This window comes from Lithobates pipiens, unplaced genomic scaffold (assembly GCF_037356315.1).
Source record: "Lithobates pipiens isolate NorthernLeopardFrog02 unplaced genomic scaffold, aLitPip1_a1.2 Scaffold_27, whole genome shotgun sequence".
Taxonomy (NCBI): Eukaryota; Metazoa; Chordata; class Amphibia; order Anura; family Ranidae; genus Lithobates; species Lithobates pipiens.
Window position 1 is genome coordinate 139,482,331 of NW_027507788.1, and position 18,439 is coordinate 139,500,769.

The following is an 18,439-nucleotide window of genomic DNA, read 5'->3' on the forward strand; positions in this document are numbered from 1 at the left end:
AGAACCACGTAATCTGTGACAGGCCCACCAACGTTGGCCATGCTTCAGTGGCTGCACACGCAGCAGAGGGCCATCAATGAGTACCTGTTCGACTATGGCACCAGAACAGGGTCAGGGGAGCTTGTTTTTTTTTCCCCACGCCAATGGGCCATGATCAGGAATGCATGCACTGTCCTGTCACCATTTGAGGAGGCCACGAGGATGGTGAGCAGTGACAGTGCATGCATCAGTGAAACTGTCCCTCTTGTGAACCTGTTGGAGCACACGCTGCATGGAATAATGGACAGGGCACTTGAGGCAGAACAGAGGCATGAAGAGGAGGACTTCCTTACCTCTCAAGGGCCCCCTTTATCCAGACAGTGTTCCTGCTGGCCCGCCGATCACAAAGGAAGAGGACGAGGAGGAGGATTGTGTCAGCATGGAGGTGGAGCCTAGCACTCAGCATCAGCAGCAGTCTTTAAGGGATCATTTACAGTCCCAAGAAACCCATGGGCTTGTACGTGGCTGAGAGGAGGTGGCTGCGGATCATGTTGTCCTTAGTCACTCAGAGGACTCCGGATCAAATGCCTCAGCTAACCTATGCTGCATGGCCTCCCTGATCCTGCAAAGCCTGCGGAAGGATTCTCATATTCGTTGGATCAAGGAGAGGGATCATTACTGGCTGGCAACCCTCCTTGATCCAGGTTACAAGTGTAAGGTTGCAGACCTTATCTTGCCATCGCAGAGGGAGCAGAGGATTAACCCTTTCATGACTAAGCCTATTTTTGGAATTTGGTGTTTACAAGTTAAAATCCATATTTTTTGCTAGAAAATTACTTGGAACCCCCAAACATTATATATATTTTTTTAGCAGAGGCTCTAGAGAATAAAACGGCGATTGTTGCAATATTTTATGTCACACGGTATTTGCGCAGTGGTGTTTTAAACGCAACTTTTTGGGAAAAGGGACACTTTCATGAATAAAAAAAAAAAAAAACAGTAAAATTAGCCCAATTTTTTTGCGAAATGTGAAAGATAATGTTACGCCGAGTAAATAGATACCAAACATGTCACACTTTATAATTGCGCGCACTTGTAGATTGACGACAAAGTACGGTACCTAAAAATCTCAATAGGCGACGCTTTAAAAATTTTTTACGGTTACCAGGTTAGCGTTACAGAGGAGGTCTACGGCTAGAATTATTGCTCTCGCTCTGACGATCGCGGCGATACCTCACATGTGTGATTTGAACACCGTTTACATACGCGGGCGCGACTTCCGTATGCGTTTTCTTTGCTTAGCGAGCTCGCGGGGACGGCGGGTGCTTTGAAAAAAAATTTTTTATTTTTTTATTTATTTTATTTATTTAAAAAAAACTAAATTGTTTTAAAAAAAAAAAAATTTGATCACTTTTATTGCTGTCACAAGGAATGTAAACATCCCTTGTGACAGTAATAGGTGGTGACAGGTACTCTTTATGGAGGGATCGGGGGTCTAAAAGACCCCCCACCCCTCCTTTACACTTCAATGTATTCAGATCGCCGAAAACGGCGATTCTGAATACCGGATATTTTTTTTAAACCGGCGCCATTGGCAGCCGAGTAAACGGGAAGTGACGTCATGACGTCGCTTCCGTGTTTACGATGAGGAGACTGGAACGAAGCCGATTACGGCTTCGTTCCAGTTCCTCCCCAGCAGCCAGAGCCGACGGATTACTAATCGGTGCTCCCGATCGAGCGGGAGCACCGGTAACAGCGGCGAGAGGCGGCGGGAGGGGGGACGTCCCCTCCCGCTCCTCCAGCATAACAGCCGAGCGGCTTTTAGCCGCATCGGTTGTTATGGCTGGAAAGCCAATCGCCCGCTGTAAAAAACGGTACCGGGATGATGCCTGCAGGTGCGGGCATCATCCCGGTATACCCCCCGGAAGCCGAGTACGCAGATCTGCGTACGCTCGGCGGGAAGGGGTTAAACATCTTTCAAGGTCTGTGCAATGCGTTCCCAGAGACTGGGAGGTTACAAATTCCTGGTCCTGGACAACATGTTGCTGAGGCTTCGGTCAGTCACAGAAGGAGCGGTGGAGAAGGTGGCCATTTGACCGATGCGTTCAGACAATGTTTTAGTCCGCAGCCCCAAGGTATGATCGGTTCCAGCAACCATCGCCAGCTTCTGATTTACATGGTGCAGGAATACCTAGGGGCAAGATCAGACTTGGACACCTTTCCCACCGAAAATCCTCTGGGTTACTGGGTCTTGAGGATGGATCACTGGTCAGAGCTTGCACAGTATGCAATTGAGCTACTGGCCTATCCTGCATCCAGTGTTCTTTCAGAATGCACATTTAGTGCTGCTGGAGGCTTTGTAACCGATCACAAGGTGTGCCTGTCCACTGACTCAGTTGATCGAATGACCTTCATAAAAATGAATCAGTCTTGGATGACCACCAGCTACCAAGAACCCGATGCTGATGTAACTGAATATTTTTTTTTTGAAATGTCAGATCCCTTCAAGTTCGCCTATGCTGATGCTGAGTGACTATGCTGTTATGCTGAGTGACTATCCTCTTCCTCCTAAATGATCATGCTGATAGCTTGTAAGAACCTTTTTGTTCTGGGCGCTGTCACCAGTGGCTAAGGCCCAATTTTTCAGCCCCTGTTTAACAGGGGCGTGTAATTAAGAGTTTTGATGCAATATTTTGCAGGAGTTTTCGTTGCTGTGCTGAACTACAATATCTGTGAGCGGTTGCAGTGTTGTGGCACCAGCACTAGTGCCTAAGGCCCAATTTTTCAGCCCCTGTTTAACAGGGGCCTGTAATTAAAATTTGTGATGCAATACTTTGCAGCAGGGCTCATTCCTGCGCTCCAACTAGAGTATCTGTGAGGGGTTGCAGTGTTGGGGCACCAGCACCAGTGGCTAAGGCCCAATTTTTCAGCTCCTGTTTAACAGGGGCGTGTAATTACAATTTTTGGTGCAATACTTTGCAGCAGGGCTCCTTCCTGCACTCCAACTAGAGTATCTGTGAGGGGTTGCAGTGTTGTGGCACCAGTGCGTAATGTCCAATTTTACTGCCCCTGTTCAACAGGTGCATGTAATTACAATTCTTGATATAATATTTCACAGCAGGGCCCATTCCAGCGCTCACCAAGAGTAACTGTGAGGACTTACAGTGTTGTGGCACCAGCACCACCACCACCACCACCAAAGGCCCACTGTTCAAAAACGGCATGTAATTACAATTCTTGATATAATGGTTCACAGCAGGGCGTTCCAGGGCCCACCAAGAGTAACTGAGTCCCATAGACTTTAACAGGGTTCTAAAGTTCACACAAATATTCGGTCCATTCGCAGATTCTGGTGCGAACCGAACCGGGGGGTGTTCGGCTCATCCCTAGTCAGGAGGCACACACTGGGGGTCAGGAGGGCACACACCAGGGGAGGGTCAGGAGGGCATACACTGGGGGGGTCAGGAGGCACACACTGGGGGTCAGGAGGGCACACACTGGGGGGGAGTCAGGAGGGAACACATCGGGGAGAGTCAGGAGGGAACACATCAGGGGTCAGTCACAATGCTTAAATGAGCCCAATTTCTGACTGTACCACATGAAAAGGAGATGCAATCCCATTTGTCAGCTAACAGCTCCTCTATACTAAGCTGCATTAACTCAGCAGAGGTGCCTGTAAATGAATCCACGATGTGCTGCTAGTTGAGCTTACATCCAGGAAGTTCATATTCCCTCTGCTCAGCTGCTCACACCTCCCGCTTCCAGGCTGGTGCGATCTCGGGGGGCAGGCACATCCCCCATCCCTCCCACCCAAGCAGCAGAAGCCATGAGGCTCCCACCTACTCAAGCAGCAGCCTGCAGGAGAGAGGCTGCAAAACTGCTGGGGGAGGTATGGGGGCAGAGTGTCCAGTCCCGATGCATCTGGGTAGTAATTAGCAATGCTGATAGAGACTGTATGTCGTCCCGACTGCTGCACTGAATTCATGGGGCGCACTCAGCCTCAATCAGTAATATTTTCTCGGGGGAGCAATTGCGCCGTTGCCCCTGGACGTCACTTCCGGTATCGGTTTACGGTACCGGAGCATTTTCGTGAGTACCGATACTCACAAAAATGGCTAGTATCGGCACCGATACCATGGTATCTGTGCATCCCTACTTACAATACTTAGGTTTTGTTCAGTTATGTAAAATCAGTATCGCAAAAGAAAAAAAACACTGTTTCTTAAAGTGGAGTCTTCGACAGGTATCTGTCTCCACTTCTAGGACACGGTGCCGAGGAGCATTACGTCAGCAGCTTGGCTCCCTCCACCTCCCTCCTCCTTCCCCCACTGCCGGGCTTGTGGGAGAGCACAGTGGTGCCTCGCGCATGCGCAATAGGGACCCAATGTGAAGCTGTAATGCTTCACTACCGGGTTCTCTTACCGGCAATAGTGGCGGCAGCACCCGACAGCTGATGGAAACATCAGCTGCGGTGCCGACATTGCTGGACTCCAGGACAGGTACGTGTCCTATTATTAAAAGTCAACAGCTGCAGTATGTGTAGCTGCTGGCTTTTAATTTTGCAGGGGTGGGCGGACCTCTGCTTTAACTGTTTAAAAAGGGTTAGCTGTAGTTCAGCTTCAATTTCTTAGTCAAGTTCATCTGAATCTACTAATGTACTTAACACTACCCTCAACCCAGACTGACAATTCTACTGTCCAAAGGTATCTCTGTTGCGCCTTAATACAGAGTGGATACACTTTGAGAGGGTGTTTATTAACTGCTGGACTGCCTGTTGAAAATAAAGGATAAAAACCTAAAAAGTAAAACAAATGCATCCAACACATTTAAGACTGATAAGCTAAAATATACTTGCAATTTACAAGTGCCTAAAACTTTTTTTAGAGTTCTGTATTTGCTATAGAACCATAGCTATTAGACAGTGCTAACATGTAGTATATCTCTGATATACTGTATATTCATATTTATCCCTGATATCTCATCTATTTATTGTTCTTTTCGTAGTAATTTTTTGCTCAAAATTGATTTGATAGCGGTCTTTACCTCTTTATTTCTTAACGTGTAAATAATTGGGTTCAGTAGGGGTGTTACCATTGTATAAAATACAGACACCACTTTATCGACTGCATATGATACAGAGGGTCTTAAATATATGAAGACACAAGGCCCAAAGAAAAGGGTGACAACAGTGAGGTGTGCGGCACAAGTAGAAAAAGCTTTTCCTAGGCCCTCTTCAGACCGAGCTTTAAGTATGGTGTTAATGATACCCATGTAAGACATAAGTAACACAAGGAAACATAGCACAGAGATCAGGCCACTGTTGGCCACATATACTATTTCGATGATGAAAGTATCTGAACAGGCCAGAACTGACAAGGGGTGGATGTCACAGAAGAAATGGTCTATTTGGTTTGGTCCACAAAACTTCAGTTGACATGTCATGATGATCTGTATTATGGAATGTAAAAAACTGGTGACCCAACAAACAAACTCGAGCCAATGACAAACAGTCTTGTTCATAATGCTGGAATAGCGTAAGGGGTGGCAGATAGCGATGTAGCGGTCATAGGCCATGACCGTTAGGAGGATGCACTCTGTTCCTGCAAAGAAATGCAGGAAGAACAGCTGGGTGATGCAAGAATTGGAGGAGATTGTGTTGGTTTTGGAAAGGAAGTCAGCTAAAATTTTGGGGATGGTCACTGTAGCATAGCACAAGTCTACAAGGGATAATCTACTTAGAAAATAGTACATGGCTGAATGGAGACGTGCTTCAAAATGGACTGCCACTATGATAAACAGGTTTGCCAGCAATATAAGAATGTAGATAATGAGAAGGAGAAGAAATAGGGCTATGTTGAGCCTGGGGAAACTGGCCAATCCCAAGAGAGTGAACTCTAGGACTTTGTTCTGGTTAGTGGAATTCATTATTTCTAGGAATAAAAGAATAAATTAGACTAAATTAATTCAGCGTAATAGATGAAAATAGAAAAATAAAGCCAAGCCCATGCAAGATATTTCATGTCCTTAATGTATTTGTTTAAAAACAGAGTGGTAAATCATAATCGTATACAGTTTTCTTAAGCAATTTTTTTTTAACCTTTTACAAAGTTTTTTACCTTGAGATTCTGCCAGTAATGGCACTTCCTGCTGCAGGCTGATAATACAAAAGTATCTGCCGTGTAATTAGCAGTCTGCCATGTGTACTCCTTTAGTTGGCCATTTGACTGCCTATCAGGTCTGCAGGTAACACCTACATTCATGATAGGTAGCCTGATAGCTAACAGTAGGAGTTATCCAACATCTGGTTAGAGGACAAGATGACTTTCCTTTACCAAAAACGTCTGGAATGAAGAACAGGAGATGAGGGCACAGAGTCACACAGGTGCCAGGAAATCCAGCTTACAGATGCTCACTTCTGGCAGAAGGCTTGAATGATGAATGTTGTCTGATAGGATTACTGAGGGGTAGGGTCAGCATTCAAGGTAGTAGACAGCTAGCAAGCAGAAGGTTATGGTCCAAAGGCAGCCCAAGGTCACACCAGTGTTTAATTGATGGGCCAAGATCACAACAGGAAGTCAGACTCTCGTGTTTAAGAGGCAGTCTAAGGTAACACCAGGAAGTTAACAAAGATCAGTCAAGGTCAAGAACTAGCTGACTCAGCAATGGGCTGGATCAGAGGCTTCCTACCACATGATGAGCTGATACCAATCACAGCTGATCATCACATGAACCAGGAAGTGCCAGTAAATGACTTTCCTTGGTTCACGCTGACAGGGAGAGCCGATTGACTGATTTTCCTATCAGAGGGGGGTCTGTGCTGTTAATCAGCACATTAGTTATCAGTACAGCCCCCATTAAAAGGTGCCCATCACCTGCCAGCCTGCCCTTCTCTATAAACGCCTGTCAGTGCCCATAAAAGTGCTGATCAGTGCCCATAACAGCGCCAATCCATGCCTTAAAAAGTGCCAATGAGGGCCCCATCAGTAATGCCTGTCAGTAACTCCTCATCAGTGCTGCCTGTCCAGTGCCACCTGTCAGTGCCCATCAGTGCCATCTATCAGTGCTCATCAGTGTCGCCTATCAATGCCGTCAGTGCTGCCTATCAGTGCCCATCAGTATTTTTTTTTTCAAAATAGTATTTTTTTGTTTATATCGCAAAAATGAAAAACGACAGAGGTGATTAAATACCACCAAAAGAAAGCTCTATTTGTGGGGAGAAAATTATAAAAATGTAGTTTGGGTACAGAGTTGCATGACCGTGCAATTGTCATTCAAAGTGCGACAGTGATGAAAGCTAAAAATTGTCCTGGGCAGGAAGGGGCGAAATTGCCTGGTATTGAAGTGGTTAAATGTACAATGTAATGCTTTTGTTATGTGTTCTTATTAGGTTAAAAAATACCTTTCAAACCTGCCAGAAATCTTGTGAGCAGATAACTTCTTGTACTCTCTGCCTGTGCTAACTGTTAGTTTAGCTGAAAAGTAGATATTTTTGCATAGTTACATTGGTCCAGCTTAGATCATGTAAGTATGTGCTGTATGTGCCGTAGGATCACTATGGAAATTGGAAATCACTGTAGTAGGTACAACTACTACAATGATTGCTGTCAGTTTCTTTGTCCCTTTCTGAGGGACTGCTCTACTGCTTAGTGAACACAGGGGGTTGTTCACTCAGCATGGACATCACTCAGAGAGCACTTTGCATTTTATTAATAGTTAAGATGAATTGTGAAAATGCAAAGTGTTCTTTGAATGATACTCATTTAACTCAATGTAAAAAGAAAAAGTGCCATACCTAAACTTCACCTTTAAAAAAAAAAAAAAAAAAACCTAAGCAGCTACCGCATCTAAGGAATAGTAAGCTGCAATTTAATACATATTTGTTTTTAGGTTTAGATGCTCTTTGGTATTGAACATCTTGCTAATGAAGCAGCACTCTGGCTGACATCACTCGAGTCATGTAAGTAAACATATGCAGTTTGTTTCGTTCCAAACTTATATTCGGACAAATTTTTCATTATTCTGAGATTCAGATATATCCGAATACCCAAATTACAGTATAAATGAAGTATACCAAATTCTTCAAATAACAAAATAAAATTTGTCCGAATTTCCAAAATTCACATTTAAATTCGAATTCAATTAAATTCAATTCGAATTTGAACTGCAAACAAATTTCTGAAATCAAAGACCATATGTGTTATTAGAGTACCGTATATACTCGAGTATAAGCCGAGATTTTCAGCCTCTTTTTTGAGGCTGAAAGTGCCCCCCTCGGCTTATACTCGAGTCATCGCTGTCTGCCCGCTCGATCAGCGTGTCGAGCAGACAGACAGCGGCCATTCTATTCAAAAGCCGCGCCTCCGGCTCCGCCTTCGCCTGTGATAGGCGGAACACTGAATTTCCCAGCAGCCTGTGTTCCGCCTATCACGGACATCGTATCATCCTCGTACTACGGACGAGGATGATACGACGTCTGTGATAGGCGGAACACAGGCTGCTGGGAAATTCAGTGTTCCGCCTATCACAGGCGAAGGCGGCGGCGCAGCTTTTGAATTTTACAATGGCCGCCGACGAAGAGGGCACGGGACGGAGGCAAGGCAAGGCACGGCACGGCACGGGACGGGACGGGACGGATGCAAGGAGGCAAGGCACGACACGGGACGGATGCAAGGAGGCAAGGCACGGCACGGGACGGAGGCAAGGAGGCAAGGCACGGGACGGAGGCTCGGGACAAAGGTAGGCTGGACACACACACACACACACACACACACACACACACACACACACACACACACACACACACACACACATGGATGGAGACACACACAGGGATGGATGGATGGATGGATGGAGACACACACACACAGGGATGGATGGATGGATGGATGGATGGAGACACACACACACAGGGATGGATGGATGGATGGATGGAGACACACACACACAGGGATGGATGGATGGATGGACACACACACAGGGATGGATGGACGGACACACAGGGATGGACGGACACACAGGGATGGACGGACACACAGGGATGGACGGACACACAGGGATGGACGGACACACACACAGGGATGGACAGGCATGTCTCACCCTCGGCTTATACACGAGTCAATAAGTTTGCCAGTTTTTTTGGGGGTAAATTGGGGGCCTCGGCTTATATTCGGGTCGGCCTATACTCGAGTATATACGGTACCATTTTAAAATGATGCTGTTTTTTTTAATTTAAGTCAAAGGTGATTTAAAGAGTCATTGTAATTGTATTAAACTGATAAAGATATATCTTTTGTTTGTTCACTTTTCCTCATTTGAATTGAGAAAAAAATAAAACATTTTCAATTTGACCGATTCAAAGTTTATGAATTTGAATGTTTAGAATTTTAAAAAATCACTAAATTTGAAGGCGAATCAACCAAATTTATTGAAGCAAAATAACTAGATTAATCTAAACAAAATTAAATCAAACAAATGTTTTCGCCATGCATGTCTACATATAAGACAGACAGTGAATTGGCTACTGTTTGGAGATAGGCACCGAATGTACATTTAAGCCCGCATCAGGCTAAAGTAAACCTATTATGACAGAAATACAAATACTTTCATTGCTGACCTTCTTCTGAATATGTTAGTTTCCTGGCTGTCAAAATGTTCAATGTTTTCAGAGTCAAGCTACAGTAGATGTCCCTCTAAATTATTTTTCCTCAGACTTGTTACAGGTCAAAACCAGGGACAGACAGAAAATTTGACTTTTCAAAAGCATGGTTGCAACATGCTGGTTGTGGTTAAAGTGGTTGTATACCCTTACATATATCCAACCAGTGCAGAGACTATGCTTGTGTGATACACAGAGATTAAACAAATCTTGCTACGTAAGTTGTACCTGTTTGTCTGCAGTCTTCTCTTTTCTGCATCCATTTAAAGTTTTTTTTGTTTTAAAGCTTGTATGATCTGTCAGAAAAAAAGGTGTGTAGAGATGAAATTACACTCTGCAGAGCTCAGTGCGGAGAGCTTTCACAGCTGATTGGAGCAAAGGGACACCCCCCTCTAAAGGGACACCCCCTTTTCACACATCACACAAGAACAGAGTGGTGGCTGTCAATCAGCTGGAGCTTCCTCACCTGTCACCTTTTTTCTCTTGGTGTCAAGAAAACTTGTCAGATCTGATTCATGTTGATAGCAGAGAAAAGAAGCAGCAGACAGAAATGACACATAGTGCTCTGGATTGAGACAAATAGGCACTTTAAAGGGTTATGCCTTGTTTATCAATACGGTCCCCTTATGGTCTCATATAATAATATGATATAGTTTCATAGTTAGTAAGGTTGAATAAAGACACCAGTCCAACCTGAGTGAGTGTCTACCCCTATCCCTGTACATTACACACTCACATTGGTCCCTACCCTCAAGGAGCCCACAATCTAAGGTCCCCATTCATATACGGCCAATTTTGGTCAGAAGCCAATTAACCTACCTGCATGTCTTTGGAGTGTGGGAGGAAACCGGAGTACCCGGAGGAAACCCATGCAGGCACAGGGAGAACATGCAAACTCCAGGCAGGTAGTGTCGTGGTTGGGATTTGAACCAGCGACCCTTTTGCTGCTAGGTGAGAGTGCTAACCACTACACCACTGTGCCGCCCATCAAGCAGTAAACCTAACTAAAGAAAATAGAACTTTAACTGTGCCACACAAATTCTAAAACAACTACATTTTATTCTTACAAATGTTAAAAACAGTCAAGTTGTTTTAAAATATAGAAATACGTGTATTTTACAGCTTCAATTCATTTCCATATGACATCATGCTTTACTCATTATTTAAGACACCTTAAGGTGATGAGTTGCTGTTGGAACTTCAACGCGTTTCACGGCTCAACAGCCCACTTCATCAGGAAGCCAAGCACAGAGAAACTCTAGAATTATAGGGAAAATATATTGATATCTAATTCCATTTTTTAACAGCTGATATTTTAAAACCACAGTTCCATTACATACCTGTTGCATGTATATCACTCACATACATATAATGTTGAACAACTTCTAATTGCATCATCATGAAAGGAAAAGATCAAAGGCCAATAATATATGGCCCTAGGTTCCAACAGACGGCCATCGGTTCAAAAGTTGAAAGTCTTGATGAAATACTGGGGATAAAGAATGGGAAAGGAGAAAAGCGTCACTACAGGGAAAAATAAGAACACATTCCCACTATGTCTAACTTCACCGGATAGTAATCCCCCAAAATGGAGTAAGAAATGGTTAACTTTTATCACTGGAACCGTTTATTAGGCACATCACTTCGAATGACTCTATTTATGGTTTCCAGATCAATCAGCGGGTGTTTAAAGTAGCGGCCTACGCAGACGATCTTTTGTTTTATTTAACTGACCCGCATGTCTCCATTCCATCACTAATGAAGGAGTTCTCCATTTATGGTTTCCTCTCCAACCTCAAAATAAATTACTCTAAATCCGAAGCCATGAATGTTACGCTAAGTCCAGACTGCCTGACTAGGACCCAGAATAACAGTCCCTTTAAGTGGGACAATTTGGCCATAAAATACCTAGGAATTTGGTTGACACCTCAATTATCTTCAATTTATGATTGCAACTTCCCCCCTCTCCTTAAAACCATGGGGAGCTACAGGACTGGCATCCCAGACATTTTTCCTGGTTCGGCAGGGCAGCCATCTGCAAGATGACGGTCTTGCCACAGGTTCTCTATCTACTCCGCACTCTACCCATTAAAATACCCCAACGTTTTTTCAAAGCCCTACATGCTTTACAGATGAGATTCATCTGGGCCCACAAGCCCCCACGGCTGAAATCTACTCTCTTGACTAGACCTAAAGCCAAAGGAGGTCTGGGTATCCCTGATTTCAAAGGCTACTACCAAGCCGCGCATATAGCCCGCATAATAGATTTGCACTGTCACCATCAATTCAAAGATTGGGTCATCATTGAGAGTGAGGCGAGCGTGATTCCCCTCCGCTTCTCACCCCGGATACCCACATCTAAATATCCCGCAGCAGTAAAGGCACACCCGCTTATAGGCACCACACTTAGAATTTTTCATGAGCTTGCCAAACATTCCAAATTTTCCACCCCCTTGAGCCCTCTCACCCCTTTAATTGACAACCCTGACTTCCCGCCAGGGGTCAATAACCATTTCCTGAGGCCAACAGATTCGGGGAAGCCACTCCTGGCAATGCACTGCTTTGCTGATGGAAAGATGAAAGACTATACGCCTTTCAAAATAGACAATGGGACTCCACACATGCCCCTTTGGTCGTATTTCCAGATACGTAGCTTTGTCAATTCAGCAGACCGTAGGGCCCATTTTACAAGAGGCCTTACGGAACTGGAATCGGTTTGCTGGAAGGGCGATCCTGTTCTGAAAACGACATCAGCCTCATACACGTGGGTACAAAACCTGAGACAACGAGACGACAATAGACTCAGAGAGAGATGGTCAGAGGAACTGGGAGTCGCGATCACTGATAACCAGTGGGAAAAAGCCTGTATCCTGTCTCACAAGTGCTCTCTAAGCACACAAATGCAAGAAACAGCTTATAAGATACTATCTCATTGGTATGCAACGCCGGTGAAAATCCATAAGTGGTACCCACAAACGTCTGACAAATGCTGGAGATGTGGCACTGAAAGTGGCACTTTACTTCACATGTGGTGGCAATGTGAAGGGTTGGCACCATTTTGGTCCAAGGTAATTGAGAAGATCGTTCAGATCACCGAGACCAGGCTCAGATTGGATGCAGCATGCTGTCTATTACATATTTCAAACTTTTCTTTTCAGAAGTATAAAAACTCGCTTTCAAGACATTTGATAAACGCTGCCAACTCTCTCATCCCACTTTTCTGGAAGTCAAAAACTATTCCCACTTTGAAGGATTGGCTGAATAAGGTGTCTTACATCTGTGAAATGGAGGACACGGCGGCCCAGTCCAACCAACTGGTAGCTCGCTACCACAGAACCTGGTCTCCTTGGTTTGCGTTCAGATACTCTCAGGCTTATGCAGAGCTGCAGCTACAAACTTGACCTGTCTGAGTATCCTATGGGAACTAGGGGCCTGAAGGGACTTGTAAACCCGGACACGCGATAGTTTATTTGCTAGATTACCTGATCCCATACCTAGAGTCATCTTGCTATCGTTGGGGGAGGTCTTTGCCGTACTTCCCCCCACACTCTTGCTCCTTTTTCTTTCTTTCTTTTTCTCTATCTTCCTTTCTTTCTTTCTAACTGCCCTTAATTTCTTTTCCCTGGATCGCAATGAATGGGAAACTCCATCAGTACGGTGGTTGAAATTTGTGTAGCTCTATTTAGCATTATTACTCGGCTAGGTTCAGACACCACCTGATATGACCCCCATTTGATATGTTTTATCTTGAGTAGACAATGTTCTAATCTTGTATGCAATTCTTGTATTTTCATTGCCCGGTATTATTTATGTGGTATTGGATAATTTGCGTTCTAACATGTTTTGTATTTCGCAAATAAACTTTAACTTTAATGACAAAAAAAAAGAAATGGTTAACTATATTCGTATATAAATGAGGCCATATTATTCCCAACTACACCCCTACTTCCCACAGAGTGTAGTTACATATGCATGCAGGACCTACATGCACATTTGCAGTTGTGTGTATGCGTAGTGGGATGGGGGGGTGCTTTACAATTTTTTATTTTTTTTTACTAAAATTAATTTTTTCACACTTTTCACAATTTTTGGCATTTAACTTTCAAACATGTCTCCTGTGTGATAGCTTTGGACAGGTGACAGGTCCTTTTTATGGAGACATCAGGGGTCTTTTTAGACACTCACTCTGGAATTTATAATGCAGACAGATTTTGAGAATGGTTAAGATTTATGTACTCGTCTAGAACTTGTACTTGAACTTTTTTAGAATGTACATGAGACACTTTGCAAAATCTGTCTGCATTAGGGTCTCTCTCTGCATGTCAAAAAGAGAGTTGACCTCAAACTGTCATTTTTTTACTTTAAATTTGGAGTAGGCATTGTGCCAAAATGCACAAGGTGCACATTTAGATGAGTTTAGACCATTTAGACCAGACCAATAGACCAGATATAGGTGGAGGCAGTGGCCAATTGTTTGTATTTTGATTATACTTGTGAGGCAACACACTGACATCTTTGCTGCCATAGTGCTATGTGCTGGGTGTTCAGAGTGCCCCTGTACCTTTAAGAAGGGCTGGGCTCCTTACATGCCACCAGTCCTTACTTATTCATAAAAATGCATATGCTCCCATTGTGGAGTCCCAGAAGTCAGCGTTAGGGACTACAGAAAACAGGGTGTCTTGATGGGGCCTGTAGCTTACGCATGTATTTGCAAATGTGTGCAGACTAAACCCCTGTTCTTAAAGCGTATTGTTAGACAGGTCCATTAGGTTGGTTGCTGTCTGGTTGGTAAGTTTGAGCTCGGAAATCTCCTTGTATTTGTTTGACACTTGCACACAGTTTTAAAAAACACGGCAGAAAGGTTGTTCCAAACAGCTTGGAGAACTAACCACAGGTCTTCCGTGGATGTAGGCTGCCTCAAATCCTTCAGTCTCTTCATTTAATCTCAGACAGATGATGTTGATATCTGGGCTTTGGGGGGGCAGACCATCACTTCTAGGACTCATAGTTTCATAGTTAGTAAGGTTGAATAAAGACACCAGTCCATCCAGTTCAACCTGAGTGAGTGTCTAAAATAGACCCTATCCCTGTACATTGCACACTCACATTGGTCCCTACCCTCAACGCACCCACAATCCAAGGTCCCCATTTATATACTAGGGCCAATTTTGGACAGAAGCCAATTAACCTACCTGCATGTCTTTGGATTGTGGGAGGAAACCGGAGTACCCGGAGGAAACCCACGCAGGCACAGCCAGAACATGTAAACTCCGGGCAGGTAGTGTCGTGGTTGGGATTTGAACCAACGACCCTTCTTACTGCTAGGTGAGAGTACTAACCACTACATCACTGTGCCGCCCTAACATCACTGTGCCGCCCTAAACTCCTTGTTCTTCATTATGCTTTTATAATGACATTGGCTGTATGTTTGGGGTCATTGTTCCACTGAAGAATACAATTGGGGCCCATCACGCTCCTCCCTGATAGTATGGCATAATGGATAAGTATCTGCCTCTATTTTTCTGTATTGAGGACATCATTGATCCTGACCAAATCTCAAACTTCATTTGCAGAATTGCGGCCCAAAACCTGCAAGGAACCTCCACCATGCTTCACTGATTGCTGCAGACACTCATTATTGTATCGCTCTCCATCCCTTTGCGAACAAACTGCCTCCTGTTACAGTCAAATATTTCAAATTTTGTTATGTTTATATGCATAGTTGAGTCGTTTAGCTTTGTTACCACATCAGCGGTTGGCTTTTTGACTGCAATTCTTTCATGAAGACCACTTCTGACCAGACTTCTCCAGACAATAGATGGGTATACTTGGGTCCCACTGGTTTCCACCAGCTCTGACCTGATGGCACTGCTGGGCATCTTCTGTCAAACAGAGGTAAGGATGATGTGACTTTCATCTGCAGAATTAAGTTTCCTTGGCAGATAACTGAGTCTACAGTCCTCAACATTGCTTGATCGTTGGTGTCCTCAATGCTGAGAAATACAGGCAAATACTTAAGTGTGTGATTGGCACCAAATTTATTCTGCAGTAGGACAACGGCCCCAAGCATATAGCCAATTGTTAAAAACTATCTTTAGCATAAAGAAGAACAAGAAGTTCTGAAATTGATGGTTTGACCCCCGCAGAGACTTGATTTCAACATAATCGAGTCTGTCTGAGATTAGAGGAAGAGACAGAAAGATTTGAGGCAACCTAAGCCACAGAAAATCTGTGGCTGGGCCACCACAGAGACTTGATCTCAACATTATTGAGTCTGTCTGGGATTACATGAAGAGACAGAAAGATCTGAGGCAACCTATAGCCACAAAAGAGCTGTGGTAAGTTCCCAAAGATGCTTGAAGCAACCTACCTGCCAAGTTTCTTAAAAAATGCTGTGCAACTGTACCTAGAAGAATTGGTGTTTTGAGGCTAAACCGTAGTCACACCAAATATTGCTTTAATTTCGATTTTTCTTATGTTCGCTCACTCTTGTAAATTGATTAAAATAAACAATTAAAATATACATTTTTGAAAGCATTCTTATCTTATGGCATTTCTTCACACCTGCCTAAAACCTTTGCACAGTACTGTATTTACTGTATTATATAACATATCTATTATATATATACATATATATATATATATATATATATATATATATATATATATGAGTGTGTACAGCAGTCAGCAAGTGTTAATGTAAACCTAAACCCTAAGGCTCGGTTCACACAGTGGGCGGCACGACTTGCAGCACCACGACCTGCACACGATCAGCGGCGACTTGCAAAACGACTTCTGTATAGAAGTCAATGCAAGTCGCCCAAAGTCGATGCAAAAGTAGTACAGGAACCTTTTTTCTAAGTCGGAGCGACTTGAATTAGAACGGTTACATAGTACAGAACGGAGCGCGACTTGTCAGGCGGCGAAGTCGCCTGGACAGGTCGCCCCTGTGTGAACCGAGCCTCACTGGATGAAATTTATTTGGATAGAGCACTGTACATCATAAATATATTTTACACCTAAAACACTTTTGTTTTCAAATTTTGCATTTCCGTGCTGCTGATCTTCTTGGCCTTTTTGCATCAGTGTTGCCAACCCCCGATATATTTACTGACAGCCAGTAAAAAACAGGCACTTTTCTCCTGCCAGTAAATGCCAGTGAAAGGAGAGGGTTGCCAGTTACAAATATATATCAGCTCGGAACTGTGCATGCGCAGTTCTGCTCCAGAGCCGACTGAGACCATACGAGTGCCTGCTACAGTGTGTTTGGACTGCGCCGGTCTGGCGGAGGCAGTGCCTGAGTGTGTCGTGTGATATCATGGTGCAAGGAAACGGAGCGGCTGGACCCTCATATGCGGGTCTGTGGGATGGGACCAAGGCAAGCAAGGAGCCGGACTGACAGTGCTGTTTGGACTGGAGTGGACTGAAGGGACCACCTGGCATGAAGAGAGACTGTCACTGTGACTCAGGAGGGGTCAGCGATCTGTGCTGCTGTCAGTGTCAACGTATAAGTCAATTTTATGTGTGTGTGCCATCTATTCTAATTTCCTGCCCTCCTGAGTTCTGACCCTGAGCTACTTACTTACTATATCGAGAATAAAATAACAAATGTTTGTTGTCTTAATATCTTCCTTAAATCACATTGTTTTTTGCATATTGTACTTGTTTATTTGCACTTCGATTTTGTAAAATGGCAAATATTTGGAAATACCAGTAAAAACTTGTGCCAGTAAATTCTGGGTGTCGTGTCAGTAAATTTCAATCTTGTAGGTTGGCAACATTGTTTTGCATCTATTTCTTGTCTCCATTTCTCAGAAAGGGTTTTCTGATGATGAAAACAGTAGCACATTCACTTGTGATCTCCAGCTGGGACACATGTACAGTAACACAGTAGCAATATAGGGGCACAAATGGGAGACAGTTGTCACATTATACCAGGAGGTACCCAAGCAAGGACCTTCCTGGAAGGATCGCCTGGTATTATCATAATGAAAGTTGCAGATTAAAATAATTAAAATCATTTCTGAAAATATATTATTATTGTTAAGTTATTGTGAGCTCTTAATAATTTGATTTAAGTTTAACTAATAAATAAACTTATTATAAGTTTTGACACTCAAACTAATTTTTTTTTTTTCACTATATATTTGTTTTCCATTGACTTTTTGGTATGAATTTTATTAGTAATAGAATTTGTATAACAATAGTAAAAACTACCTTTACAATAAATAATAACAATAGTCGTCCCACACATACACACACATAGATTTTTGTTTTCTGAACACAAAAGTGCAGCTTTTATGTCTCTGTATGAAAATACATTTCACTGAAAATTTGTTAGAAGTATTTGTAAAATAATTGTAAAATAATTCTCCATTAACCTTGTATTAGAATGAAACAATATAGTTTATGTAGAAAATGGTTCAGCTCATGTAGAAGTGATGGACTATTATGCAGTGAGTTCCTTATGATTCTGGAAAATAATTGAATTGAAACATCTGTGTCGTCAGTCAGTCTCTGAAGAGGCTAATTGTCTTGATTTGTTGATAATTTATAGTCTTTCCATAACAAGACTTTCAGCTTGGGAGATGTTCCCTACAGTGTAATTTTACAGACAAATCCCACCTGGTGGATACATAGTCATTACCACCACCTCCCAAAAGTAATACAATCCAACATATAGACAGATCCCATGTGTTTTATTGTGATTTTCAAAACAAGTAAAACAAAAAAAAATGCAACATCCATCATTTTATTCTATTTAATTTACTAGCGATAAATATGATTTTTACATGTATGGGAGAA

General features: G+C 43.2%; 1 protein-coding gene and 1 long non-coding RNA gene across 2 annotated transcripts; both read right to left on the minus strand.

Annotated features, from left to right (window-relative positions):
• Positions 1-4,717: 4,717 nt before the first annotated feature.
• Positions 4,718-5,905, minus strand: LOC143933230 (olfactory receptor 4Q3-like). The gene has a single exon (XM_077456122.1). The coding sequence runs from the start codon at positions 5,902-5,904 to the stop codon at positions 4,966-4,968; it is 939 nt and encodes a 312-aa protein (XP_077312248.1). The 5' UTR covers position 5,905; the 3' UTR covers positions 4,718-4,965.
• Positions 5,906-9,522: 3,617 nt separating this feature from the next.
• On the minus strand, positions 9,523-18,150 carry LOC143933231 (uncharacterized). Its single transcript, XR_013263065.1, has 3 exons — positions 18,016-18,150; positions 10,975-11,123; positions 9,523-10,892 (listed from the first exon to the last, which is right to left on the minus strand). It is a non-coding gene; the product is annotated as an uncharacterized LOC143933231 (long non-coding RNA).
• Positions 18,151-18,439: the final 289 nt, after the last annotated feature.

Excerpts from the sequence above, each read along its gene's own strand:
- LOC143933230 (XM_077456122.1), bottom strand. The coding sequence starts at position 5,904 with ATGAATTCCACTAACCAGAACAAAGTCCTAGAGTTCACTCTCTTGGGA.